This window comes from Melopsittacus undulatus, chromosome 20 (assembly GCF_012275295.1).
Source record: "Melopsittacus undulatus isolate bMelUnd1 chromosome 20, bMelUnd1.mat.Z, whole genome shotgun sequence".
Taxonomy (NCBI): Eukaryota; Metazoa; Chordata; class Aves; order Psittaciformes; family Psittaculidae; genus Melopsittacus; species Melopsittacus undulatus.
The window spans coordinates 713,549-735,157 of record NC_047546.1 but is presented as its reverse complement, the minus strand read 5'-3'; the positions used below and the strand labels follow the sequence as shown (position 1 = coordinate 735,157).

At 58.0% G+C, this 21,609-nt stretch overlaps 4 protein-coding genes across 4 annotated transcripts; 1 reads left to right on the top strand and 3 right to left on the bottom strand.

The window, feature by feature from the left end:
* Positions 1-117: 117 nt before the first annotated feature.
* Positions 118-2,802, bottom strand: LOC101871476 (ras-related protein Rab-11A-like). Its single transcript, XM_005139483.3, has 5 exons — positions 2,631-2,802; positions 1,465-1,660; positions 1,196-1,389; positions 1,028-1,108; positions 118-857 (listed from the first exon to the last, which is right to left on the bottom strand). The coding sequence occupies exons 1-5, from the start codon at positions 2,668-2,670 to the stop codon at positions 718-720; spliced, it is 651 nt and encodes a 216-aa protein (XP_005139540.2). The 5' UTR covers positions 2,671-2,802; the 3' UTR covers positions 118-717.
* Positions 2,803-3,801: 999 nt separating this feature from the next.
* Positions 3,802-6,605, bottom strand: RAB25 (RAB25, member RAS oncogene family). Its single transcript, XM_005139484.3, has 5 exons — positions 6,397-6,605; positions 5,453-5,648; positions 5,151-5,344; positions 4,917-4,997; positions 3,802-4,291 (listed from the first exon to the last, which is right to left on the bottom strand). The coding sequence occupies exons 1-5, from the start codon at positions 6,434-6,436 to the stop codon at positions 4,161-4,163; spliced, it is 642 nt and encodes a 213-aa protein (XP_005139541.1). The 5' UTR covers positions 6,437-6,605; the 3' UTR covers positions 3,802-4,160.
* Positions 6,606-6,910: 305 nt separating this feature from the next.
* Positions 6,911-9,766, bottom strand: LAMTOR2 (late endosomal/lysosomal adaptor, MAPK and MTOR activator 2). Its single transcript, XM_034071182.1, has 4 exons — positions 9,650-9,766; positions 7,787-7,949; positions 7,588-7,677; positions 6,911-7,105 (listed from the first exon to the last, which is right to left on the bottom strand). The coding sequence occupies exons 1-4, from the start codon at positions 9,715-9,717 to the stop codon at positions 7,049-7,051; spliced, it is 378 nt and encodes a 125-aa protein (XP_033927073.1). The 5' UTR covers positions 9,718-9,766; the 3' UTR covers positions 6,911-7,048.
* Positions 9,767-10,365: 599 nt separating this feature from the next.
* Positions 10,366-21,520, top strand: UBQLN4 (ubiquilin 4). Its single transcript, XM_034071224.1, has 11 exons — positions 10,366-10,542; positions 11,797-11,948; positions 13,740-13,945; positions 14,260-14,522; positions 15,709-15,867; positions 16,693-16,918; positions 17,280-17,419; positions 17,836-17,919; positions 18,511-18,626; positions 19,274-19,451; positions 20,313-21,520. The coding sequence occupies exons 1-11, from the start codon at positions 10,366-10,368 to the stop codon at positions 20,463-20,465; spliced, it is 1,854 nt and encodes a 617-aa protein (XP_033927115.1). The 3' UTR covers positions 20,466-21,520.
* The last annotated feature ends 89 nt before the right edge of the window (positions 21,521-21,609 follow it).

Sequence of the window (21,609 nt, the reverse complement as noted above, 5' to 3'; positions counted from 1 at the left end):
CAGCCAGGTTGTCACCAGCCCCACCAGTGATGGTCCTGAGTGGGGCAGGATCGTGCCTCCCTCCGGGCAGCCAGAGCTGAGCAGTCCCTTGTGCTGGCTCTGGCCATGCAGGGGGCCCATTGCCCACCCCCAGCATCCCCCAAAGGAGATGTCCCCAGGTGCCCCCGGGCTGGGGCAGCAGTGGAAGGGATCACAGCATCACGGAACCACCTCAGACCTCATCCCCTGTCTCCCCTCTGGCAGATTCAAGCCATTCCCCTTGTCCTGTCCCTACCTGCCCGCACCAGGGTGCCCCACGGCTGCCCCACCAGCACCAGAGGCTCACCCAGCCCTTGGTGTGGAAGGGGCAGGGCTGGGTGGAACCCAAAGAAGGGTGCACCCAGTGTCCCCCTCCGCACCCTGCCCTGAAGGGCTACACCCATGGATGCTTGCACCTACTCAGTGTCACCCTGAGTCACCCCATGGCTGTGCCTTCAGGGCTAGAGGAAGCAGGGACACAAGGAGATGCCAGGTCCCAAACAATGGGGAGAGAAGGGAGAGACCCTGGTGGGGTTTTCCCCCTGCTGTTCGTGTAGGTCCTACACAAACACAGGGTGAGTGCGATGGTGCACACAAGGGCAGTGATGCAGGAGCAGCCGCTGTGTCCCGGGGGGGGTGCTGCAGAGAACAGAGGTGATAAAGGTGATGCCATCACTTGGTGGGTGGGTTTGGGGGTGCTCAGATGTTCTGGCAGCAGGGTCCCTGCCTGCCCTCCTGCTGCGTGGGCAGCACCCGAATGGGCTCGATGCTGGTGCTGGGGCCAAACTCAGGCTCCGGCTGCCCTGCGATCTGCCTCTGGGACACGATGCGGTAAATCTCTGCCAGCAGAAGGAACAACGGGAGCTTGAAGCGAGGGTTTGAACAGGGGACCCCCAAAGCACACAGCTCCAAGGGGGCAAACACCCTCATCTGCCCCCCCCCCCCCCCCCCCCCCGCCCAAGGGAGCAGGATCCTGGGAGAACACAGCGTCCAAAGCCATCCCCCTTACCCGTGAGGATGTTATGGAACGCCATCTCCACGTTGGTGGAGTCCAGAGCAGACGTCTCCAGGAAGGACAATCCATTCTTCTCTGCAAGGACAAGGGTGAGCTCCCACCAGTGCCACGAGCCACAGCTCCGGGATGGAGACGGGACAGGGCAGGATGGGGACCAGGTACCTGCAAAGCTCTTGGCCTCATCGGTGGGCACAGCGCGGAGGTGCCGCAGGTCGCTCTTGTTGCCCACCAGCATGATGACGATGTTGGCATCCGCGTGGTCCTGCAGCTCCTTCAGCCACCGCTCTGCGTTCTCGTACGTCAGGTACTTGGCAATGTCATAGACAAGCAGAGCCCCCACTGCCCCACGGTAATACCTGGGGCACAGCAAGGGGATGGGTCACGGCAGGGCCCTGCATTGGGGACACAAAGGGGGACACACAGGGACTCACGCGGAGGTGATGGCGCGGTACCGCTCCTGCCCGGCCGTATCCCAGATCTGAGCCTTCACCGTCTTGTTCTCCACTTGGATGCTCCTGGTGGCAAACTCCACACCGATGGTGCTCTTGCTCTCCAGGTTGAACTCGTTGCGGGTGAAGCGCGAGAGGAGGTTGCTCTTCCCCACCCCAGAGTCCCCAATGAGCACAACTGGGGGGCACAAGCACAGGGTCAGCCCCGCTGAACACCCACAACCACCTGAAAATACCCCTCAAACCCAGCAGTTTCCTTCCCAGCTCCATACACATGAAACAGGGGGGAAAGCAGAGCCAGGACTCATGTGGAGGCAGCCGGGCCAGAGGCCAGGCACAACCAGGTCTCCTCTTTGCAGCCCTTAGGGTGCACAAGAGACCGGTCTGAAAGAAAGCATTTTCCACCTCCTCCTCTTCCTCCTCCTCCTCCTCCCTGCCTGGTCCCTATGGAGCCCAGTGGGACAGGCTCCGGGACGCTCTATCTCGCAGCTCCCCCATCGAGTTTGTTGAGTTTATGACTCAAAGGGGTTGGATTTTGATGGCATTTCTCAATACCCTCGCTGATGATTCCCGAGCACTCCTGGATGCAGGGACACCTGCAGGACACAGCCTGGGGGCAGGATGCAGGGGGGCTCTCACAGAGAGAGAAAGGACAAGGAGGACTCGAGCAGCATCCTCCATGCCGTGCACTAAAGCACTCGGTGGGCTCGGCTCTTGCTGCCTCTCCGAGCATCACATCCCTGACACATCGCGTCCCAGCCCGGAGGTGGGGATGGGAACAGCCTGGAGCTCCGGGCAGGAGCCGCAGGGAAGGTTCCAATGGGCAGCCATGCCCAGGGCTCTGAGCCCCTCCAGCAGCACCAAAGCCCAGCACAAGGACCACAAGCAGCCCCCCCCCCCCAACAGCCACAACCGCGGCATCAACCATCTCAAACCACAGCAGCCACTTCCATCCCAGCAACACCATCACCCATCTTCCCTGTGCCCAGCACCCCAACAAGCCCCCCCAGGTCCCCATCAATGGGATGCTGCTTGTTATATCCCAGTACATGCCAAAGCCCCGGCTTCCAGCTCCATCCCAAGGGCACCGCAGGGAGGCTGAGACCGGACTCAGCTCATTGCAGGCATGGCCAGCGCAGGAAACCCACCTTTGAAGAGGTAATCGTACTCATCGTCCTTGCCCCGCATCCTGCCCAGCACCGCAGCCCCAATCCCACTGGGCAGACTGGGATTTCCGGGCCTGATCCAGCCCTGGCCGGGGCTGTTCCCTGTGCACTCGGAGGTGGCCACAGCCCTTCCTGCTCCAAAGCCATTGGCTGCTGGTGCTGTCCATCACGGGGCAGGTGCCTTCACCTGGGCCAGGTAAAGGGGGAGATATGAGGCTGCTCCACAGCTCTGTGAGACCCCCCCCCCCCCCTGCATCCCACTCTGGAGCAACAGCACAAGAGGGATCATGGAGATGCTGCAGGGCCGGAGCATCCCTGCTCTGGAGCCAGGCTGAGAGAGCTGGGCTGGGGCAGCCTGGGCAAGAGAAGGCTCCTGAAGGGGAGGCCTGAGAGCAGCTTCAGTGCCTAAAGGGGCTGCAGGAAACCTGGAGAGGGGCTTGGGACAAGGGCTTGTAGGGACAGGCCAAGGGGGATGGCTTGAACCTGCCCGAGGGGAGATGGAGATGGGATCTTAGGCAGAAGCTCTTCCCTGTGAGGGTTTTGGGACACTGGGATGGGTTGAATGGAGAAAGCTCGGATGCCCCATCCCTGGCAGTGCTTAAGGCCAGGTTGGACACATGGGCTTGGAGCATCCTGCTCCAGTGGAAGGTGTCCCTGCCTATGGCAAGGGTTGGAGCTGGATGGGCTTTAAGCTCCCTTCCAAACCAACCCATCCCATGGTTCTATGGCAGCAGGGAAAGGCCATCAGTGTGGCTGTGTGCCACCAACAGTGACAGCTGTGGCCATGTTCTCCATGCAGAACCATTGACATGAGATGGGAGCTGAGCTGCCATGCCTTGTCCAATGCCAAGGAAAAGCAAGTGTCCAGAACTAGAGGAGTCCAGCAGGACTTCTCCCATTTCCAAGCAGTTTTGGATACCTGGCTGAGGCCAAGACATGGTTTGGTGCCATGGATTAGTGGAGCCTTAGGCAGTGCTTGGGATAAAGGCTGGACTGGATGAGCTTGCAGGTCATTTCCAACCTGGTTGATGCTCTAAGCCACCAGGGATGTGGGGATGTGGATGGGAAGGGGGCAGCACAGGAGGACCACAGAGGAAGCCCATGTCCTGAATGTGGGGACCACATTCCCACAGGAATTCCAGCTGGGCAAACCTGCCTTTCACAAGTCCTTTAATGATGGTGTCACCATTGCGCTGGACACGGAGCTGCTCCCGGGCCCCAGCACCGGCTCTGCACCGTGCAGCCAGGAGGCACCTTCCCTGGCTCCTGCCATCATGCTCATCCCACGCATAGGATGGGGACAGAGCTGTGCCAAGGGGCTGAGCGCTGCCACTTGGCTCCTTAGGGCTTGGGATGGAGACGTGTGCATGGACACCCACATCCTCAGGACATGGCCCCACAGGAGCAGCACCGGGGCTGGATGCGGTCACAGCAGAGGCTCCCATGGCTGGGCAGGGTGTCCTGGCAGACCCAGCTCTGCATCACTGCGGTGCCCTGGGGGTCCTGCACACCTCAGATGGCCACACAACACGGGCGCTTCTCCTCCTGCGCTGCGGCCGTGCTGCCGGGGCTGCCGCTGCCCAGAGCCACCGTGTTGGTTTGGCTGCTCCTCTGCTTCTGCTGCTGCACCTTGCGGAAGATCTCTGCAAAACAAGGGGTGCCGGGGGGGGGGGGGGGGGGGGGAACGGGGCCGTTGCTCGTTGCTCACCCTCGGACCGGTGCCGCTGCTTCCCCTCTGTGAGCTGAGGGGTACAAGGAAGCAGCTCCCTACAAAGCTGCATCCTTGCGGCGCATGGGGAACACCCGGTGCTGTGGCAATTTCCTCTTGCCCAACCTGGAGGAGGCTTCAGCCGGTGCTGGGGCCCGGGCACAGCCCCGCACATCTCCCTGCCCTCCTGCCCCAGTGCTCCTGCACAAGCATTGCCCCCAGCTCCATCCCTGGCCCCCCCCAGCTCCCCATGGCCGGTTCCACAACGTGCTGGAGACGTTGAGTCAGGAGCCCAGGACAACAGGAAAGGAAACCAGAGATTACAGGGGTAGAAGGAGCTCCCCCCCCCAGGAAACGAGGAATGCCCGAGGGGCCGGGAGAACAAAGCCAAGGGAGCTCCGAGTGGAACGCCCAACAGGAGAGCATGGAACCAAACCAGCCAGAAAGACCAGAAACCACCCCCAAAGGGCTGCTTCGGGGCAGGGCAGAGGAGAAGGGCTGTGCAGAGACCCAGTGAGGGTGCCCAGGACCCCACTGCAGCACGGTGCTGGTGCATGTACCCGTCAGGATGGTCTCAAACGCCTGCTCGACGTTGGTGGAATCCAGCGCGGAGGTCTCCACAAACAACAGCCCGTTGTTGTCTGCAATGAGAGGGGCTGATACAGACCCCAGCCAGGACACAGCTCTGCCCTGGAGCCCCTTTGGAGATGCCCCGGTGCCCACGTTGGTGCAGGTCCCTGCAGTCAGGGCCAACCCAAGCCCCCCACTCCCTAGAGCAAGGTGCCAGTCTGTACCTGCAAACATTTTTGCCTCCTCCATGGGCACCTCCCGAGCCTGTGCCAGGTCCGTCTTGTTCCCCACCAGCATGACAACGATGCTGGGCTCAGCATGGTCATAGAGCTCCTTCAGCCACCGCTCCACCACATCGTATGTCTGGTGCTTGGTGATGTCAAAGACAACCAGGGCACCCACAGCCCCCCGGTAATACCTATGGCAGAACCTCAGCATCACAGCACGCTCCATCTAACCCCCCCCCCCCCAGCATCTTCATCACCGGGTACCACAGGCAGCCCTGGTTTGGGTATCGCATCCTTACGCGGAGGTGATGGCACGGTACCGCTCCAGCCCGGCTGTATCCCAGATCTGAGCCTTCACCACGGAGTCTCCCACCAGGATGCTGCGGGTGGAGAACTCCACGCCGATGGTGGTGCGGCTGTCGTGGTTGAACTCGTTGCGGGTGAAACGGGACAACAGGTTGGTTTTGCCCACCCCAGACTCCCCGATCAGGACGACTGTGGAAGGAAAGCAGGAATCCCACTGGAGCTGCTGAGGAGGGGAAAAGGCTGCCCCAAGGAATCCCACTAACCTGAGCCAGGCCAACCAGAGGCTTGTTGCCTTGGCAGGGTGGCATCTGCACTGACACAGGGTGCACGGGCATCCCTTATTGCCTGGGCAATGATGACCACAGACCTGGGCAGGATTGAGCATATCCTACTGGATATATATAATGTGGATATAGATGTGAGGGTGCCCAGAGAAGCTGTGGCTGCCCCATCCCTGTGTTCAAGGCCGGGTTGGACACAGGGGCTTGGGGCAAGCCCCAAGGTCCAGCTGGTGGCACCCAGGACACCAGGGCCTGTGCTTGAGGAGCACAAGCTGGGGGGGGGGGGGGGGGAAGGAAACGAGGCTGGGCCCTGCTTCTTCAGCCCAGGTCTGACCCCCGTGCCCTCCGTGTGTCACCACCCGCACCCCAACGCCTCTTAGGCACCCGGGTCAATGGGCTCATGAGGCGCTTCCCTCTCATAGGGTCACAGTGTGGGGTCCCCCCCCGTGCCCCCCATGGACCCTGTTGCCATCCCCAGCCCTGACCTCACTGGGGACACAACAGAGGCCGGATCCTGCTCGCTGACCCCCTGCCCCTTCACAGCTCCCGGTGCACACGGGAGCAGCCACACTGGGGGCACCTGCTGAAGACCCCGATCCCCATCCCTCCACCGTCCCTGCTCCATCCCTTCTGGGGACACCGAGCGCAGGGCTCACCCTTGAAGACGAAGTTATAATCCTCCTCGGCGCTGCCCATGGCGCCCCGGCCGCTCCGTTCCCTGCTTCCCGAAGCCGGCGGCTCCCGGAGGCACCGACGGGAGGAAGGAGCAAAGTTTCCTTTGCGGTGCGAGCGCAACCGCCTGACTCAAGGGGTGGGACCGGTGCCGCAGCGCAGGTCGGGCAGGTAATGTCACCCATGGGACACTGGCACGGGGCGGCCGGAGGAGGAGCTGGGGCCGGGCTGCTGGCACCAGCGTGGGACAAGCAGGGCAGGACGAGCCTCCCCTTCCCCTGCGCTCAGCCCCGCTCCAACGCGTTCCGAGCGCGTTTCCTTGTCTCTGCTGCCATCGTGTGAAACATGGCGAGAACGGGAAGGGGCAGAGCCCCCAGTGCTGTTGGGCAGGGGGCTCTGCTGGACCCACTCCCCTTGCCACGAGCACATCGCATCCCTCCTTGCCCCAAAGCCTCCCCCCCATCCAGCTCCTTTCATTCACAAGAAGACACAAAGGCAGCAAGCATCAAAGCCACTTTTATTCCTCCCCGTTGGGATTTTGCTCCCCACAGCTTCTCTGCAAAGGCTCTGGGGTCGCTGATGGTGCTGAAGGCACCGGCCTTGATGTGGTGGCACCTCCAAGCTCTGCTCCTGCGGTCAGGATGCGGCCACCTGTGTGAGCGGCTCCTCCAGGTACTGGACCAGCGCTTGTGCCTGTGAGTGAAGGGTGGTGTGAACAGGGCCAGGGGGGCTTCTGTTAGCTCATATCTCATTCTATAGGGGCTATAGGAAAGCTGGAGAGGGGCTTTGGACAAGGGATGGAGGGGCAGGACAAGGGGAATGGCTTTAACCTGCCAGAGGGGGATGAAGATGGGATCTGAGGCAGAAGCTCTTCTCTGGGAGGGTTTTGGGACACTGGGAAGGGTTGAATGGAGAAGGTTTGGATGCCCCATCCCTGGCAGTGCTCAAGACCAGGCTGGACAGGGCTTGGAGCAGCTGCTCCAGTGGAAGGTGTCCCTGCCCATGGCTTCAATGGCTTCAAGTGAGCTGTAGGGTCTCTTAAACCCAACCCATTCTGTGACCCCATTCTATGGTGGCTCCTCCACCACTCCCATCCTCACTCTAATCCGCTCCTTCCCACCCCACAGCACGGACACAGCCCTGTGCCCCTCTGGCCCCCTCCCTGCCAGCATTACCTTGGCCTTCAGCATCCCAAATCCAACTGTCTCCTTCGCATACATGCAGAGCAGCAGGTTTGCCACTCGCGTGATGGCCACTCGCCCTTCCTGCCCAGGGAGAAACAGCACCCATCGCACCCACAGCTTGATCCTGTGGGATCCCAGAGCCATGCTGGTCCCGGTGTGGGGGGGGACAGCAGTCCCCAGCCTCACATACCATGCAGTCCATGAGGATGAATTTGAGGTTGTCCTCATTGAATGCCTGATGCCCGTTCTTGTCATAGGCCACCCAGATGTTGCTGGCTATGGCCGCGGTGACCCTGGCATCAGTGTCCCCATAGCCTGAGTAGGCAAGCAGGGACCCCTCATTGTTCAGGAGCCTGTAAATGAGATGTGGGGGGGGTGTGTGGGGGGGTGGATTGGTGCCCCTAAACCCAGCGGGGCACCAGACCCCAGCACAGCCCCCCCAAGCCCAGCACTGCTGCGATGGCTGCGTCTGTGGCAGCAGCAGGACCTGGTGCAGAGCAGGCACAAGCCTGGTGGGCAAGTACCATGCATGGTCCTGTCACTGTGCACCCTATACCACGCATGGTCGTGTCACTGTGCACCACATACCATGCATGGCCCTGACATAGTGCACAGCCCCAGCCCTGTGCATCATGCACTGCACATCCTGCATCCCCCCATCACCCCGCACTGTGATCCCTGCATCCCCCCATCACTCCACACTGTGATCCCTGCATCCCCCCATCACCCCACACTGTGATCCCTGCATCCCCCCATCACTCCACACTGTGATCCCTGCATCCCCCCATCACCCCACACTGTGATCCCTGCATCCCCCCACACTGTGATCCCTGCATCCCCCCATCACCCCGCACTGTGATCCCTGCATCCCCCCACACTGTGATCCCTGTATCCCCCCATCACCCTGCAGTGCACATCCTGCATCCCCCCATCCCCCCGCACTGTGATCCCTGCATCCCCCCATCACTCCACACTGTGATCCCTGCATCCCCCCATCCCCCCGCACTGTGATCCCTGCATCCCCCCGCACTGTGATCCCTGCATCCCCCCATCCCCCCACACTGTGATCCTTGCATCCCCCCATCCCCCCACACTGTGATCCCTGCATCCCCCCATCACTCCACACTGTGATCCCTGCATCCCCCCATCACTCCACACTGTGATCCTTGCATCCCCCCATCCCCCCACACTGTGATCCCTGCATCCCCCCATCCCCCCACACTGTGATCCCTGCATCCCCCCATCCCCCCGCACTGTGATCCCTGCATCCCCCCATCACTCCACACTGTGATCCCTGCATCCCCCCATCACTCCACACTGTGATCCCTGCATCCCCCCCTCCCCCCGCACTGTGATCCCTGCATCCCCCCATCACCCCGCACTGTGATCCCTGCATCCCCCCATCACTCCACACTGTGATCCCTGCATCCCCCCATCCCCCCGCACTGTGATCCCTGCATCCCCCCATCACCCCGCACTGTGATCCCTGCATCCCCCCATCACCCCGCACTGTGATCCCTGCATCCCCCCATCACCCCGCACTGTGATCCCTGCATCCCCCCACACTGTGATCCCTGTATCCCCCCATCACCCCGCACTGTGATCCCTGCATCCCCCCATCACCCCACACTGTGATCCCTGTATCCCCCCATCCCCCCGCACTGTGATCCCTGCATCCCCCCACACTGTGATCCCTGCATCCCCCCATCACCCCACACTGTGATCCCTGCATCCCCCCACACTGTGATCCCTGCATCCCCCCATCACCCCACACTGTGATCCCTGCATCCCCCCATCACCCCACACTGTGATCCCTGCATCCCCCCATCACCCCACACTGTGATCCCTGCATCCCCCCATCACTCCACACTGTGATCCCTGCATCCCCCCATCCCCCCACACTGTGATCCCTGCATCCCCCCATCCCCCCGCACTGTGATCCCTGCATCCCCCCCACCGCCCCTCACTGCTCACCCCCCCCCCCCGCCCCGCCCCCCCCCCAGCCCCTCCCGGTCCCGGTAAGCGGCGGTTGCCACAGCCCTGCCCCGCTCACAGTGTGCTCTGGACGCCGCCGGTGTTGGCCTGGCTCAGCACCTGCGTCAGGGCCTTGGGGCGCAGCATGGCCGCGGCTCCGCTCCCCGACGGCCGCAGGGCCGCGGCCGGGGCGGGGCGAGCCCCGGAGCATGCCGGGACTCGTGGTTCCCGGTGTCCCGGAGCCCGACGTCTGTGTCCGTGTCCGTGTCCGTGTCCGTGTCCGTCCCCCCCAACAACGCACCCAGGGAGGGGGGAGCGCGACCGGACACCCCCAAACTCGGCCCCCGGGGTCACGGTGGAGCCCCGAGGACGGGGTCCGGCCCCGGCCGGGAGGGGGAGCCCTGGGAGCGGGGTTAGGGAAGGAGTGGACATGGAAAAGGGGGTGCGGGATGGAGGCGGCTTGTGGGGGTGCAGCCCCCATTAAAGGGGGTGCGGGATGGAGGCAGGCAATGGGGGTTCAGGATGGATCCAGTTCATGGGGGGTGTAGGAGGGATCCAGTAATGGGGGTTCAGGATGGATCCAGTAATGGGGGTTCAGGATGGATCCAGCTCATGGGGGTGCAGGAGGGATCCGGATAACGGCGTCCCCCGGTCCCGTTCGAGCCCCAGCGGCAGGTTCCCTCCGCTCCACCAGGGGGCAGTGTTGCCACCGCGGGAGAGGAGGGGGGGCCGTGGCGCCGCTCTCTCTCCACCTCTCTGTGTCGGCGGCCCGGTCTGGCGGGGCGGGCGGCGAAGATGGCGGAGCCGAGCGGCGGCGGCGGCGGAGGAGGAGGAGGAGGAGGAGGAGGAGGAGGGTCCGGCCCCGGTGGGGAGAGTGAGACCGGCCCCGGCGGAGCTCTCATCCGCGTCACCGTGAAGACCCCTAAGGACAAGGAGGAGATCGTCATCGCGGACGGCGCCTCCGTGCGCGAGGTGGGGGCCTGGGCCGGGCCGAGGGGGGGCCCTGGCTGCGGGGTTGGCTTGGGGGGGTCAGGAGCTCGGTGTGGGGCAGGACATGGCTGTGGTGGGGACAGGGGAGGGCTTGGGGGGGGGAATGAGCGAGCCGGCGGCGATGGGAAGCGGGGGGGGGCACCCCCGGCCTTCGGGGCCTTGTGCGAGGCAGGCTTGGAGGAGCCGGTAACGGTGTGGGGGGAGCAGGCCCTGGGCATGGGGGGGGGGTTGGATGGGGCCGGTGGGGACAGGGCTAAAGGGGGGGGTGAAATTGGGGGGGTCTGTAGAGGTTGGAGGTAGGAGGGTGCTGGGATGGGGGGCAGGGGCCGGGCTGGATGAGGCCGTGTGGGGCTGCCTGTGGTGGGGCGGCTCCGGGCACTTGGGGGGGGTGGGCAAGGTTTGGGATGTAAAGAGCAGAGGGAAGGGAGCAGCAGCCCCTGTGTGGGCTGCCCAGGGCCTGGCTCCAGCGCTGCCGGCGGCTGTGCCCACTGGGACGCGGTGTCACGGGCACTGCTCTTGGCTTGCTGTGGGGCAGAGGGAGGGCACGAGGTTATGGCGTGAGAGGCCTGGAAGAGGTGGGAGCCGTGGGGTAGGCAGGGGCTGGAGGACTCCGGAGAGCAGGATGAGGCCAGGGCTGTTGTTTGGGAGGGTTCTGGTGTGAAGGCTGTGAGCTCCTCTGGTGCTTTCCGTTCCATGCTGGCCTTTCCCTGTGAATTCCCTGCAGTTGGTGGCTTCCAAATGCAAGGCTTGATGGGGAATCAAGTTGGGAATGCCCCGGCTGGGTTAGCAACGACAGGCTTCATTGCACCCGTCACGCAGGAGAGCAGAGGTGTCCGTGTGGTGTAGCGAGCTCACGGGGAATTCAGTTGCAGAAATAGGAATTGGAGAAGACCTAGTTTATTTCCATTGGCTGCTAAAGGATTGTTCCCTTTTCTGTAGAGCTCTGGCCTCTATTAAAGCTGAGTTGGGCTTTCCTTAGGAAAAACATCAAGCAGACAGAAACAGTTCAGTGATAGAGAAGATGAAATGGGGTATCTGGATTAGGTTTGGGATACACACTTGGAAACCTTCAGCAAACATCCTCAGCAGCTTGCTTGGTACCTGCATGGGCTCCTTTTGGGTGAGGTGCTGGTGGTTCCTGCTGCTGTTTCCTTCATGGATGGGCTGTCCGGAGGATGAATGTCCCATTTCTGCTCCTTTGGCCTCAGCAATGCTTTGTTTGGGGTTTGTTTTCAGTTCAAAGAAGAGATTTCCAGGCGGTTTAAAGCCAAACAGGATCAGCTGGTTCTGATCTTCGCTGGGAAGATCCTGAAGGATGGAGACACATTGAATCAACATGGGATCAAAGATGGGCTGACTGTGCACTTGGTCATCAAGACTCCCCAGAAGTAAGAACCTGCTTCGGTTTGGGGGCTGAGGGTGAATGGATGATGCAGGGAAATCATGGGGGGACATTTCTGCCCTATTGGTGACTGAAGGACTTGTTTGGTGGTGGTGATCCATCAGGAGATGAATCCCAGCTCTCTCCGCTGTGCAGCAGTGGGGTTTATCCTTGGGTCTCTTGCTCCTAGGTTACACAGTGGCAAGTTCCTGAGGGGGTTGGCTCTTTTTTAACACAGCCCCTGTATTTTGAGCCTTTATAACTTGGTAGTCTTGAAAGAACCCCATGGAACTTGATGCCAGTTCCAACCAAGAGAAGATGCTGCTGACAAAAGTTCCTTTCTCAATGGCTTTGTGTTGAAATGGAAACTTAACACCCAGAAAAATCTTTCCCTTCCTCTCGTAACCTCTGCTTTGAGCCCGAGCTCAGGCTCTCTCAGGTGCTGTGGGAGGCACACCATGAGTGCAGAGCACTCTGTAAGGCAGAGCAGTGCCTCTGTGTGGTACCCAGAGGCATGTCTGCAGGGGCAGAGAGGTTGGTGCTGCACGTTGCGGGGAGGCTCAGGCCATGTGCATGCAGCAGGCTCACCCCTTGGAGCTCCCAGCTTGAGCTCCCTCATGTCCATCTGAGAATGGGACACAGGATTGATCCCTGCAGAGTTGTGCTCATCGCAGTGCTACCCAATGGAGCCCAGAAGGTTCTAGGGAACAGTTGCTGTGCTTCACAGTGATGTGCAGCCACATCCTATTGATCTCCCCCCCTTGACAACCATTTCTGGGGCTCCCTGCTGCAGCCTCATCAGGCTCCCTGGGAGCTGTGGCTCTTTGTGTGGTTCCTATTGGCTTCCTGAAGATGAGTGCCTTCTTTTCTTTCCCCCCTCTTCTTTACAAAGCCGTGTGTATTGTCAGCTTCTGCAGGAGGCCTCTCTCTGGATTCAGCCTCTCCAGGTAGCCTGATGCTGTTTACTGCTGCCTGTGGTACTCGTGAACCATTTCAAAAGGGAAACAAGAGCTCTCCTGAGCTGCTTGTTCTTGGTTTTCCCTCCTGATAGTCATAGGCAAGTGCTGAGAACATCCCAGCCTCTTCCTGGCTGAGTGAAACCAAGTGACCTTTCTCTAGCTTCCTTCTTCCTTTTTGGTTCAGCTTCTTATTTGCTTTGTTTCCCCATTCTCTGGACCGTGGAGAGAGCCCTTCAGGTTTGATATTTAAAGCCCTGGAATAAGAATGAAAAAGGAAAAGGAGCTTGAGAAAGGGGTTTTTTTTTTTGGGGAAACCCCAACTTGTCAGTGGCATAATAGCATTATTTGGGGTGAGTAAAATGAATTTTGGGTTTGAGTAATGCCGATGCTTATTTTTGCCCTCAGGAGCACTGGTGGGAATATTCAGTGCATGGGAGGATTTGCAGAGCAGCAGATCCTTGTTTTCCCCCATGCACTAGCCCTGCTGTAACCTCCTGTGGTTTCTGTGGAAGCAGCAGGAGGATTTTCCTGTTGGGAGCAAACTCATTGCTCAGGGATATAGCTGAGGTAAATAGTTCAGTGGGATTCAAGGAAGAGTTGGATGTAACTGGGGGTAAGACCAGTCAAACCACTTTGCCTGGGCCAGGATGAGATGTCAGGGGCTGTTATGCAGGATGAGAGGCAGATTCCAGCTAGATGGAAGGCATCTGGGAGCACAGCTGTGGATCCATCCGTGAAGGTGGGAATGTGGGGATAACTGGCGGGGGCCATACACAGAGGACTCCGCTCACCCTTCTGCAGCTCTGGAGTTTAATGCTGCCTTTCTTGTTTCTTTGCAGGGTCCAAGATTCAACTTCTGCTGCTTCTGCCCCCAATGCTGCTTCTGCCCCCAGTGCAACCCCTTCTTCTCCTGCTGCCCCATCTCAGCCTTCCACATCCAGCAGCGCCGGTTCCGACGCCGGCAGTGGCAGCAGGCGGAGCAGTGGCTCAGGGACCATGGGAAGTCCTGGAGATGGAGGCCCTACTAGTGCTCCATCCATCCTGTGTAAGTGATGGCTGTGAGGTGTGACACCAAAGACGACTTTCCTAGGATTACCCCAGGGACTTGGGGTTCCTGAGCCCTGTAGCTCTCTTTGCTTGCTGTGGGTGTTGCAGGAGTCATTTCCAGCAGTGTAGCTCAGTTTCTCTGCCATGGGTGATGCCAAAGCCCTTCGTGAATCATGTTTAGGGGGTGTTCTCCCTCAGAGTTGGCTGCCACAGGGATATAGACTACCTCTAGATCAGTGTGGGTGCTTGTCCTCTTGCAGATGCTGAGAGTCACTGACTCACGCTTCTCACTGTGTGTTGTTCCCTCTCCAGCTGGCTTTGGTGGCATCACTGGGCTGGGCAACCTTGGGATGGGCTCTGCCAACTTCATGGAGCTCCAGCAGCAGATGCAGCGGCAGCTGATGTCCAACCCAGAGATGCTTTCGCAGATAATGGAGAATCCGTTGGTGCAGAACATGATGTCTAACCCCGACCTCATGAGGCAGATGATCATGGCCAATCCCCAGATGCAGCAGCTTATGGAGCGAAATCCAGAGATAAGCCACATGTTGAATAACCCAGAGCTCATGAGGCAGGTGAGGCACGTGCCAGGGCCTGTTGAAAGCATGTTCAAGAGCATCTTTGTGGACCAGCTTCCAAAGGGAGTGTGTGATGCCAGATCAGTGATTTTTGAGATCTCTTCCTTCCTGCTGTAAGCTCCCCCCAAACAGATGGTGGTCTTGAGTTTTGTGAATACTGAGTACTCAGCCCACATACTTGCAGCTCTCATCTTCCTTTCAGGGCTATTGAATCCATCACGTGTTGGGCAAAATAAGGATATTGGGATTATCCTAATGTGCTGCATGTAAAATGTTGTGTTCTCAGTCAGGAATGGGAGAAAAAGCAGGCAGGAAGAAGTGAAGCTACTGCACAAGCTTTTTGTTTCTCTCAGTTTCTCTGGATAAAGTACAGACTACAGAGCTGCACAGTCAGTATTTTACTGCCTGTAGCAGAGCAGGGAGCACTGGTTGTAGGCTGGAATCCTAAAGGTTTCCATACAATCCCAGAACAAAGGGAACCCATTCCCTGGAGGAGTGGAAGATGGAAGGTTCATCGGAAAGGGAGTGTGAGAGCCTGAGTATTAAATAGCCCTTGACAAGACTCTGCTGTCCCAGGAAGCCTTGTCAGAAGGTCTTTATTGCTCAATGAGCCTGGTTTCCATCTGCTTCTCAGTTATCTTTCACTGTCAGCCACACATGAAAGTCCAGAGGTGCAGAACCAAACTGTGCATGAGCAGCACCTCAGATGGGAGCTGGAGGTTTCTTCTGCAGGGGAGACCCATCAGAACTTTAGAGAGGGTGAATTTCTTGGGTTTCTTTGTAATGGGAAGGATCCAGTCTATTCCACCTTCTCAGCTGTTGAATGCAGTCCATCTCCTTTGAGTGGGAACATATGGGTGTTAAATGTTTGGATGTTCTGATAGTGCTTAGAAACAAAACAATCTCCTCCAGCTGAGCTGAGGTTGGGAAGGAAGAGCTGAGCATGGGTGGGAGGAGCCAGGATCCGGGGGCTCTCTTTGCTTGGATAAATGATCTCTCTGCTCTCTGGCTCTGAAATGGGTTTAATTATACTCTTTCTTCTGGGAGCCCAGGTTTAACTCTTTCACCACTTGGCTGCTGGATCAGTAGAATACCCCTGGGCTGCTCCCCGCTCACTTAATCCATTCCAGCCTTCCACAGTGCATTTAGGCCTGAGCTTTCCACATTTTCCTCCTTCTCCCAGACAATGGAATTGGCTCGTAACCCTGCCATGATGCAGGAGATGATGCGGAACCAGGACCGTGCTTTAAGCAACCTCGAGAGCATTCCAGGAGGATACAACGCCCTGCGCCGGATGTACACGGACATCCAGGAGCCCATGTTCAGTGCAGCCAGGGAGCAGGTATGGGCTGTGGGGTTTAGATACAGGGAAGAAGTTCTTTACTGTAGGGGCGCTGAGGTGCTGGCACAGATTGCCCAGAGCAGTGGTAAATGCTCCATCCCTGGCAGTGTTCAAGGCCAGGCTGGGCATGACTTGGAGCAACCTGATCTAATGGAAGGTGTCCCTGCTTGTGGCAGGGGGTTGGGACTGGAGGAGCTTTAAGGTCCCTTCCAACCTCAACCAATCTGGGATTCTGTGGCTGCTCTGTGTGATAAAGGCAGCCACTAACAGGAAGACGTTGTGCAGTGCCTGTCATCTGCATTGGTGTGTGTGAGCAGAGACCTGCCCTGGCTCCTTTGGTCTGCAGGCAGGCTGGATGCCAGCCATCACCTCTGGGAAGCTTCGTTAGCACAGCCCTCTGCTCTCAGCCTGGCTTACTTATTAGCTCAGGCCTGATGCCTTTGGATTGGAGCTGGCTGAGCTCCAGCTGGCTTGAAGCACAGGAGGAGGGAGCACAGGTCTGTCTGCAAAAGGCTCTGCAGACGTACTCCAGTCTAGCATTACCTACTGGTATGTCCGGGTGCTGGCTTTACAGGGATCTTTGGAAGCCCTGCATTTGGGAGCCAAATCTGAGGCTGTGGCCACTCCTTGAGCCTGGTCTTTTTCTGAGGGAGGTGTGTTGTAGATACACATTTCTCAGGGGGCAAATTACAGCATGAGCTCAGCAAGTTCTGGACCTGGATGAATGTGCTGGTCTGTTCCCCAGCTCCTGCCGTGGTGGGTTTAGTCTGACATTCTCTGCTGGGACTAACTGATCGTGGTTCTCCTTTTCTTCTTTTTCCCTAGTTTGGCAACAATCCTTTCTCTTCCTTGACGGGGAATTCTGAGAGCTCCAGCTCGCAGCCTTTACGGACGGAGAACAGAGAACCATTACCAAACCCCTGGAGCCCCACACCTCCTGCTTCCCAGAGCCAGGCGCCCAGCAGCGAAGGCAGCACTGGCTCAGCAGCCACCCAGAGCACACCGACTGTATCCAACCCCTTTGGGCTGAATGCTGCTAGCATTGGGGCTGGTACGTAGGCAAGAGAGGAGCCAGGGGATGCTGCTGCCTAAGCAAGTCACTTGGGCTTCCAGGGGGGGCAGCTCCCTCTGGCATTCAGGTGCCTGTCCGTGGCTGCTCTCCAGATGACTGATTCCAGCCCAGCTTCAAGCACAACTGGGTTATTTCTGGTGTGCCCTGTTAGAAAGTTACTTAGGGAATTCTAATGTCCCTGCAGCCCACAAGAGCATGGGAGGGTGGCAAGCAAAGCATTGCCGTGGCTGTCTCTGTTGGCTAGGGGATGAAATGAACGTGTTGCTGTTGTATGCATTGCAGCAGTGCTTAAGCTTGTATAAGAGGTTTTCCTTTTCTTCTCTTCCCTTTCCCCTTGCAGGGATGTTTAACAGCCCAGAGATGCAAGGACTCCTGCAGCAGATTTCTGAAAACCCTCAGCTGATGCAGAACATGATCTCTGCCCCTTACATGAGGAGCATGATGCAGACTCTTGCCCAGAACCCGGACTTTGCAGCACAGGTAAAAGCACTGCAGTTGTCTTCTGTCATCAGCTCACGGTGCTTGTGCTTGCTTCTCTAGTTGGAGTGGTTCCTCACACAGAGAGCTCAGGGAGTGTAGGCAGTTTTGATGTATTCTCAGTTGCTTGAAGGCTTCCACAGTACCGAACCTGGTGTCTTAGCAGAGCCCCTAACAAAAAAGGTGGCTTTCAAAGGGACATTGGAATGGCCCTTTCCTTTGCCCATGGCCACTGTTTAACACAGCTGCCAGGAACTGAGCTGTCCTGTTTCAGTCCCCTATAGCAGGGGAACATGTTGAAAGCCCAGGGAGGGAGTCAGGGGCATGACTGACTTGTTCTTCGTGGCTTAGTTACATAGGGCTTAACAGCCAGTGGCAGCAACCCTCTGACCCTACCTACGTGTGCTGTCTCTTGCTAGATCATGGTAAATGTCCCCCTCTTTGCTGGGAATCCACAGCTTCAAGAACAGCTTCGCCTTCAGCTCCCTGTCTTCCTGCAGCAGGTAAAGGCCTCTGTCTGGCCCTGTGCTGCTCTCAGCCCCAGGGCTCCAGAGCTTCTCCATCCTCTGTAGGAAAGGGAGAGTCTGGGCTGCTTAATCAAGTGCACTAGGAAGCATGTGGGCTGGGGTGGCTTGGGGTGTGCACAGGGGGGACAACAAGGAAGAGCTTGTTTAGAGAAGGCAGCCTGCAGTAAGTCATCTGCATTACCTAAAGGTGGACTTCAGGGTAGTTGAGCTCCATGAAACTCCTCTGTGGACAGCCTCTCACTGTAACGAGGTTACAGAAAGGAAACCAGCAATTTGTGCTCCAGCAGCTGCTTCATTCCAGTAATGCATTCCCAAGGCCTGTGCCCCCAGCTCTAATCTGATTTCACCCAGTTCATTTAGGAAGTTGGCTCTAAATCCTGAGGAGCTCTGTAGATGAGCCCTGCAGTCTGGAGCCTTGGAGGAGGAACCAGGCTCGCAGGCTGGCTCTGGCTGCAGGGCGAGCAGTGCAGCTCTGCTCTTGGCTGCTCAGGTTTGAAGCCGGAGGCTCCCTGGCTGCCCGAGCTCTGGCTGGTTGGTACCTCTGTGTCTTTGTGCCTTTGTTCCCAGATGCAGAACCCAGATTCCCTTTCCATTCTCACCAACCCCCGCGCCATGCAGGCGCTCCTCCAGATCCAGCAGGGACTCCAGACGCTGCAAACGGAGGCCCCAGGACTAGTGCCAAGGTAACAAGTGCTTCTGAGTGGGTTTCTGCAGGCAGAGCTCTGTGCCAGCAGGCAGAATAGCTGTTGATTGATGGCGATCTGCTTGGGGCACTGTCATGATGCATGTGGAGCTCTGAGTTGCAGCTAATGAGGGCTTGCTGCTTGTTTGTGCTACACGGGGCAAGTCTTTGACCCTGCGCTGAAGCAGGAGAAGGACTTTTGACAAGGAGCATGGAGTGATAGGACAAGGGGCATGGCTTTAACCTGCCAGAGGGGGGAGATTGAGATGAGCTCTTAGGCTGAAGCTCTTCCCAGTGAGGATGGTGGGACACTGGGGTGGGTTGAATGGAGAAGGTTTGGGTGGCCCACCCCTGGCAGTGCTCAAGGCCAGGTTGGACACAGGGGCTTGGAGCATCCTGCTCCAGTGGAAGGGGTCCCTGCCCGTGGCAGGGGTTGGAACTGGATGAATTTTAAGGTCCCTTCAACCCAAATCACTCTGGAAGTCTTCCTTTTGGAAACCACTTCCCATCTCTCCTTTGCTGTCATTGGTATCAGCTGCGCTCACGAGTTCCCTCCCTGTGTACAGCAGGAGATGCACAGTGTGGGTGGGTAGGGACAGGGTGCTGTGTGGGCAGCCTGTTCCTGATCACCCCTGCTTTCCTCTGCAGCCTCGGCTCCTTCGGCATGCCTCGAATGCCCCCGTCCTCCACGGGAGGAAGCACAATCCCGGAGAACCCCGTTCCCTCTGCTTCGACGCCGGCCAGTGCCTCTCCAGCCGGGGGTGGGAACCCCCAACAGCAGCTCATGCAGCAGATGATCCAGCTGCTGGCCGGAGGAAGCTCTCAAGTATGTAATGCCCGGCTCCATGCCAATGCCCTGATGAGGGGTGGTCATCTCCAGGGGGAGGTAGAGGTTGTCCCCATCCCACCCCATTCCAGGGATGTGGTCCCGGGCAGGTTTCTCTGGTGCTTTATGCCAAGGTGGCTCAGGATGGCTTCAGGGTGTAATAACCCTTTAGAGAGGTTTGGAAACAAGAGTGTCAGGGATCCTCCTCCTCCAGTGCTGCAGTGTGGCTGCTGTTGCCAGACTGGGTAACATCACCGAACTGTATGGTTCTGGTGGCCCCACCATCAGGACATGGAGCTGTTGGAGCATACAGAGGAGGCCATGAGGATGAGCAGGGGCCGGAGCAGCTCTTATATGGAGACAGGTTGAGAACATTGGGGTTGTTCAGCCTGGAGAAAAGAAGCTCCATGGAGACCTCAGAACAGCTTTGGGTGTCTGAAGGATGCTGGAGAGGGACCTTGATGAAGGGACTGTAGTGACAGGACAAGGGGTGATGGGTTCAGACTGAAATGGGAGATTTAGGTTGGATCTAAGGCAGAAGCTCTTCCCTGTGAGGGTGCTGAGGCGCTGGCACAGGGTGCCCAGAGCATCTGTGGCTGCCCCATCCCTGGCAGTGTCCAAGACCAGGTTGGACACAGGGGCTTGGAGCAGCTGCTCCAGTGGAAGGGGTCCCTGCCCGTGGCACTGAATGAGATTCAAGGTCTCTTCCAACACAAACCAGTCGGGGATTCTATGGATGAGCCTGAAGTATTTCAGTGCACCTAAAGCTGACCTCATGCTCCCTGCCTGGCCATCACTGCCCGTTTTGGGTGCTGCTCTTTGCTGCCTGAGTCTGAAGGTCTTTGTCCTTTCCCTCTGCAGGCGCAGAGCCCTGAAGTGCGATTCCAACAGCAGCTGGAGCAGCTGAATGCCATGGGCTTCATTAACCGTGAGGCCAACCTCCAGGCTCTTATTGCCACTGGTGGAGACATCAATGCAGCTATTGAGAGACTGCTGGGCTCCCAGCCCTCCTAAACTCTTGTCATGCTGCCCCACAGGCGTCAGCACATGCATCCATACACATGCACAAGGGGATCTTTCAGGAAAGCCCACCATCATTTTCATATCTGACAGCTGTCCATGTATTTAAAACACAAAAAGATACAGCTTAACCCTGACCTTCCTACTAAGTTAAGATTTCATGTTGAAATGCTCTTTAACTGGCTTGTATGTGGATTCCAGTTCTCATCGTGGCCACAGAGACTTCAGATGTGTATTTTTTCCTAAATATGCCCTGTTTCAGACACTCTTCTCTCTTTCTCTAGATGGTAGAGGCGATATTCTAGTTACTTACCGGAATGATTGTGTTTGGAGTAGCTTGATTTAAACTGTACATGATTTTGCCCTGCCCTTAGCCCTCCTTTCAGGCAGATATTTAAATCTTGAGCCAAGTTTAGGGTTTGGTTTCGTTCACCCTGGATCAAAAGAAAAGAGGAAAAAAAAATAAGAGGTTACCTGCAAGTTTCTGCTGTTCTTTGTCTTAATGTTCCATTGGATGAACTGAGCCTGTGGCCCTTGCACACAGGTGACCTGCTAGAGGGTTGATGTGTGGGACAACAACATGGAAATGCGGCCTCTTTACACTCATTGGGTGGTGTAAAGGAGCTTAAATGCCTTCAGGGATCAGGCTTTGCTGGTCTCGAGCTTGAGTTGCAAGTGCTGTGCAGCAGAACAGTGACGGAGAGGTTGTGTTTGTGCCCAGGGTCAGGTCTTGCACAGTGTCACAGGGAGGGGGTTGGCTCTTGTGCTCAATGGGCTCATTTCTGGAACTCTTTGCCACCAAACCCAAAAGGCAAAGAGCAGAATCTTTTCACCTCATTGGGAAACGCTGAAGTTCATCCTCTGCCCACTTCAGCTCCATCCTCCATCCCTTCCTTTCCCCCCTCACTTTGGTGTTTGAATGTGCCCAGGGAGCTCCTCGAGGAGCAGCAGGGTGATGTGGTGTCCCCCGTCCCCCCCAAAGCCTCCATGGCTGTGTAATTGACATCCCATTTTTATCAAAGACAAATAAATGCGCACAACCATCCGTCTCCCTGCACTCCATGTATCTTCCTTGCTTGCCACCTGGAGCTGATGGGCTTCCCCATGTGAAATGTGATGACTCTTGTCCCCCTCTTGC

Coding starts and splice junctions, on each gene's coding strand:
- UBQLN4 (XM_034071224.1), top strand. CDS start 10,366: ATGGCGGAGCCGAGCGGCGGCGGCGGCGGAGGAGGAGGAGGAGGAGGA. Junction 10,543..11,796: donor ACGGCGCCTCCGTGCGCGAG/GTGGGGGCCTGG, acceptor GTTTGTTTTCAG/TTCAAAGAAGAGATTTCCAG. Junction 13,946..14,259: donor TAGTGCTCCATCCATCCTGT/GTAAGTGATGGC, acceptor TTCCCTCTCCAG/CTGGCTTTGGTGGCATCACT.
- LAMTOR2 (XM_034071182.1), bottom strand. CDS start 9,717: ATGCTGCGCCCCAAGGCCCTGACGCAGGTGCTGAGCCAGGCCAACACC. Junction 7,950..9,649: donor GGCGGCGTCCAGAGCACACT/GTGAGCGGGGCA, acceptor TCTCATTTACAG/GCTCCTGAACAATGAGGGGT. Junction 7,678..7,786: donor TCATCCTCATGGACTGCATG/GTATGTGAGGCT, acceptor CTCCCTGGGCAG/GAAGGGCGAGTGGCCATCAC.
- LOC101871476 (XM_005139483.3), bottom strand. CDS start 2,670: ATGCGGGGCAAGGACGATGAGTACGATTACCTCTTCAAAG. Junction 1,661..2,630: donor GTACGATTACCTCTTCAAAG/GTGGGTTTCCTG, acceptor TGTGCCCCCCAG/TTGTGCTCATTGGGGACTCT. Junction 1,390..1,464: donor TACCGCGCCATCACCTCCGC/GTGAGTCCCTGT, acceptor GCTGTGCCCCAG/GTATTACCGTGGGGCAGTGG.
- RAB25 (XM_005139484.3), bottom strand. CDS start 6,436: ATGGGCAGCGCCGAGGAGGATTATAACTTCGTCTTCAAGG. Junction 5,649..6,396: donor TTATAACTTCGTCTTCAAGG/GTGAGCCCTGCG, acceptor TTCCTTCCACAG/TCGTCCTGATCGGGGAGTCT. Junction 4,292..4,916: donor GTTTGAGACCATCCTGACGG/GTACATGCACCA, acceptor CTTGTTTTGCAG/AGATCTTCCGCAAGGTGCAG.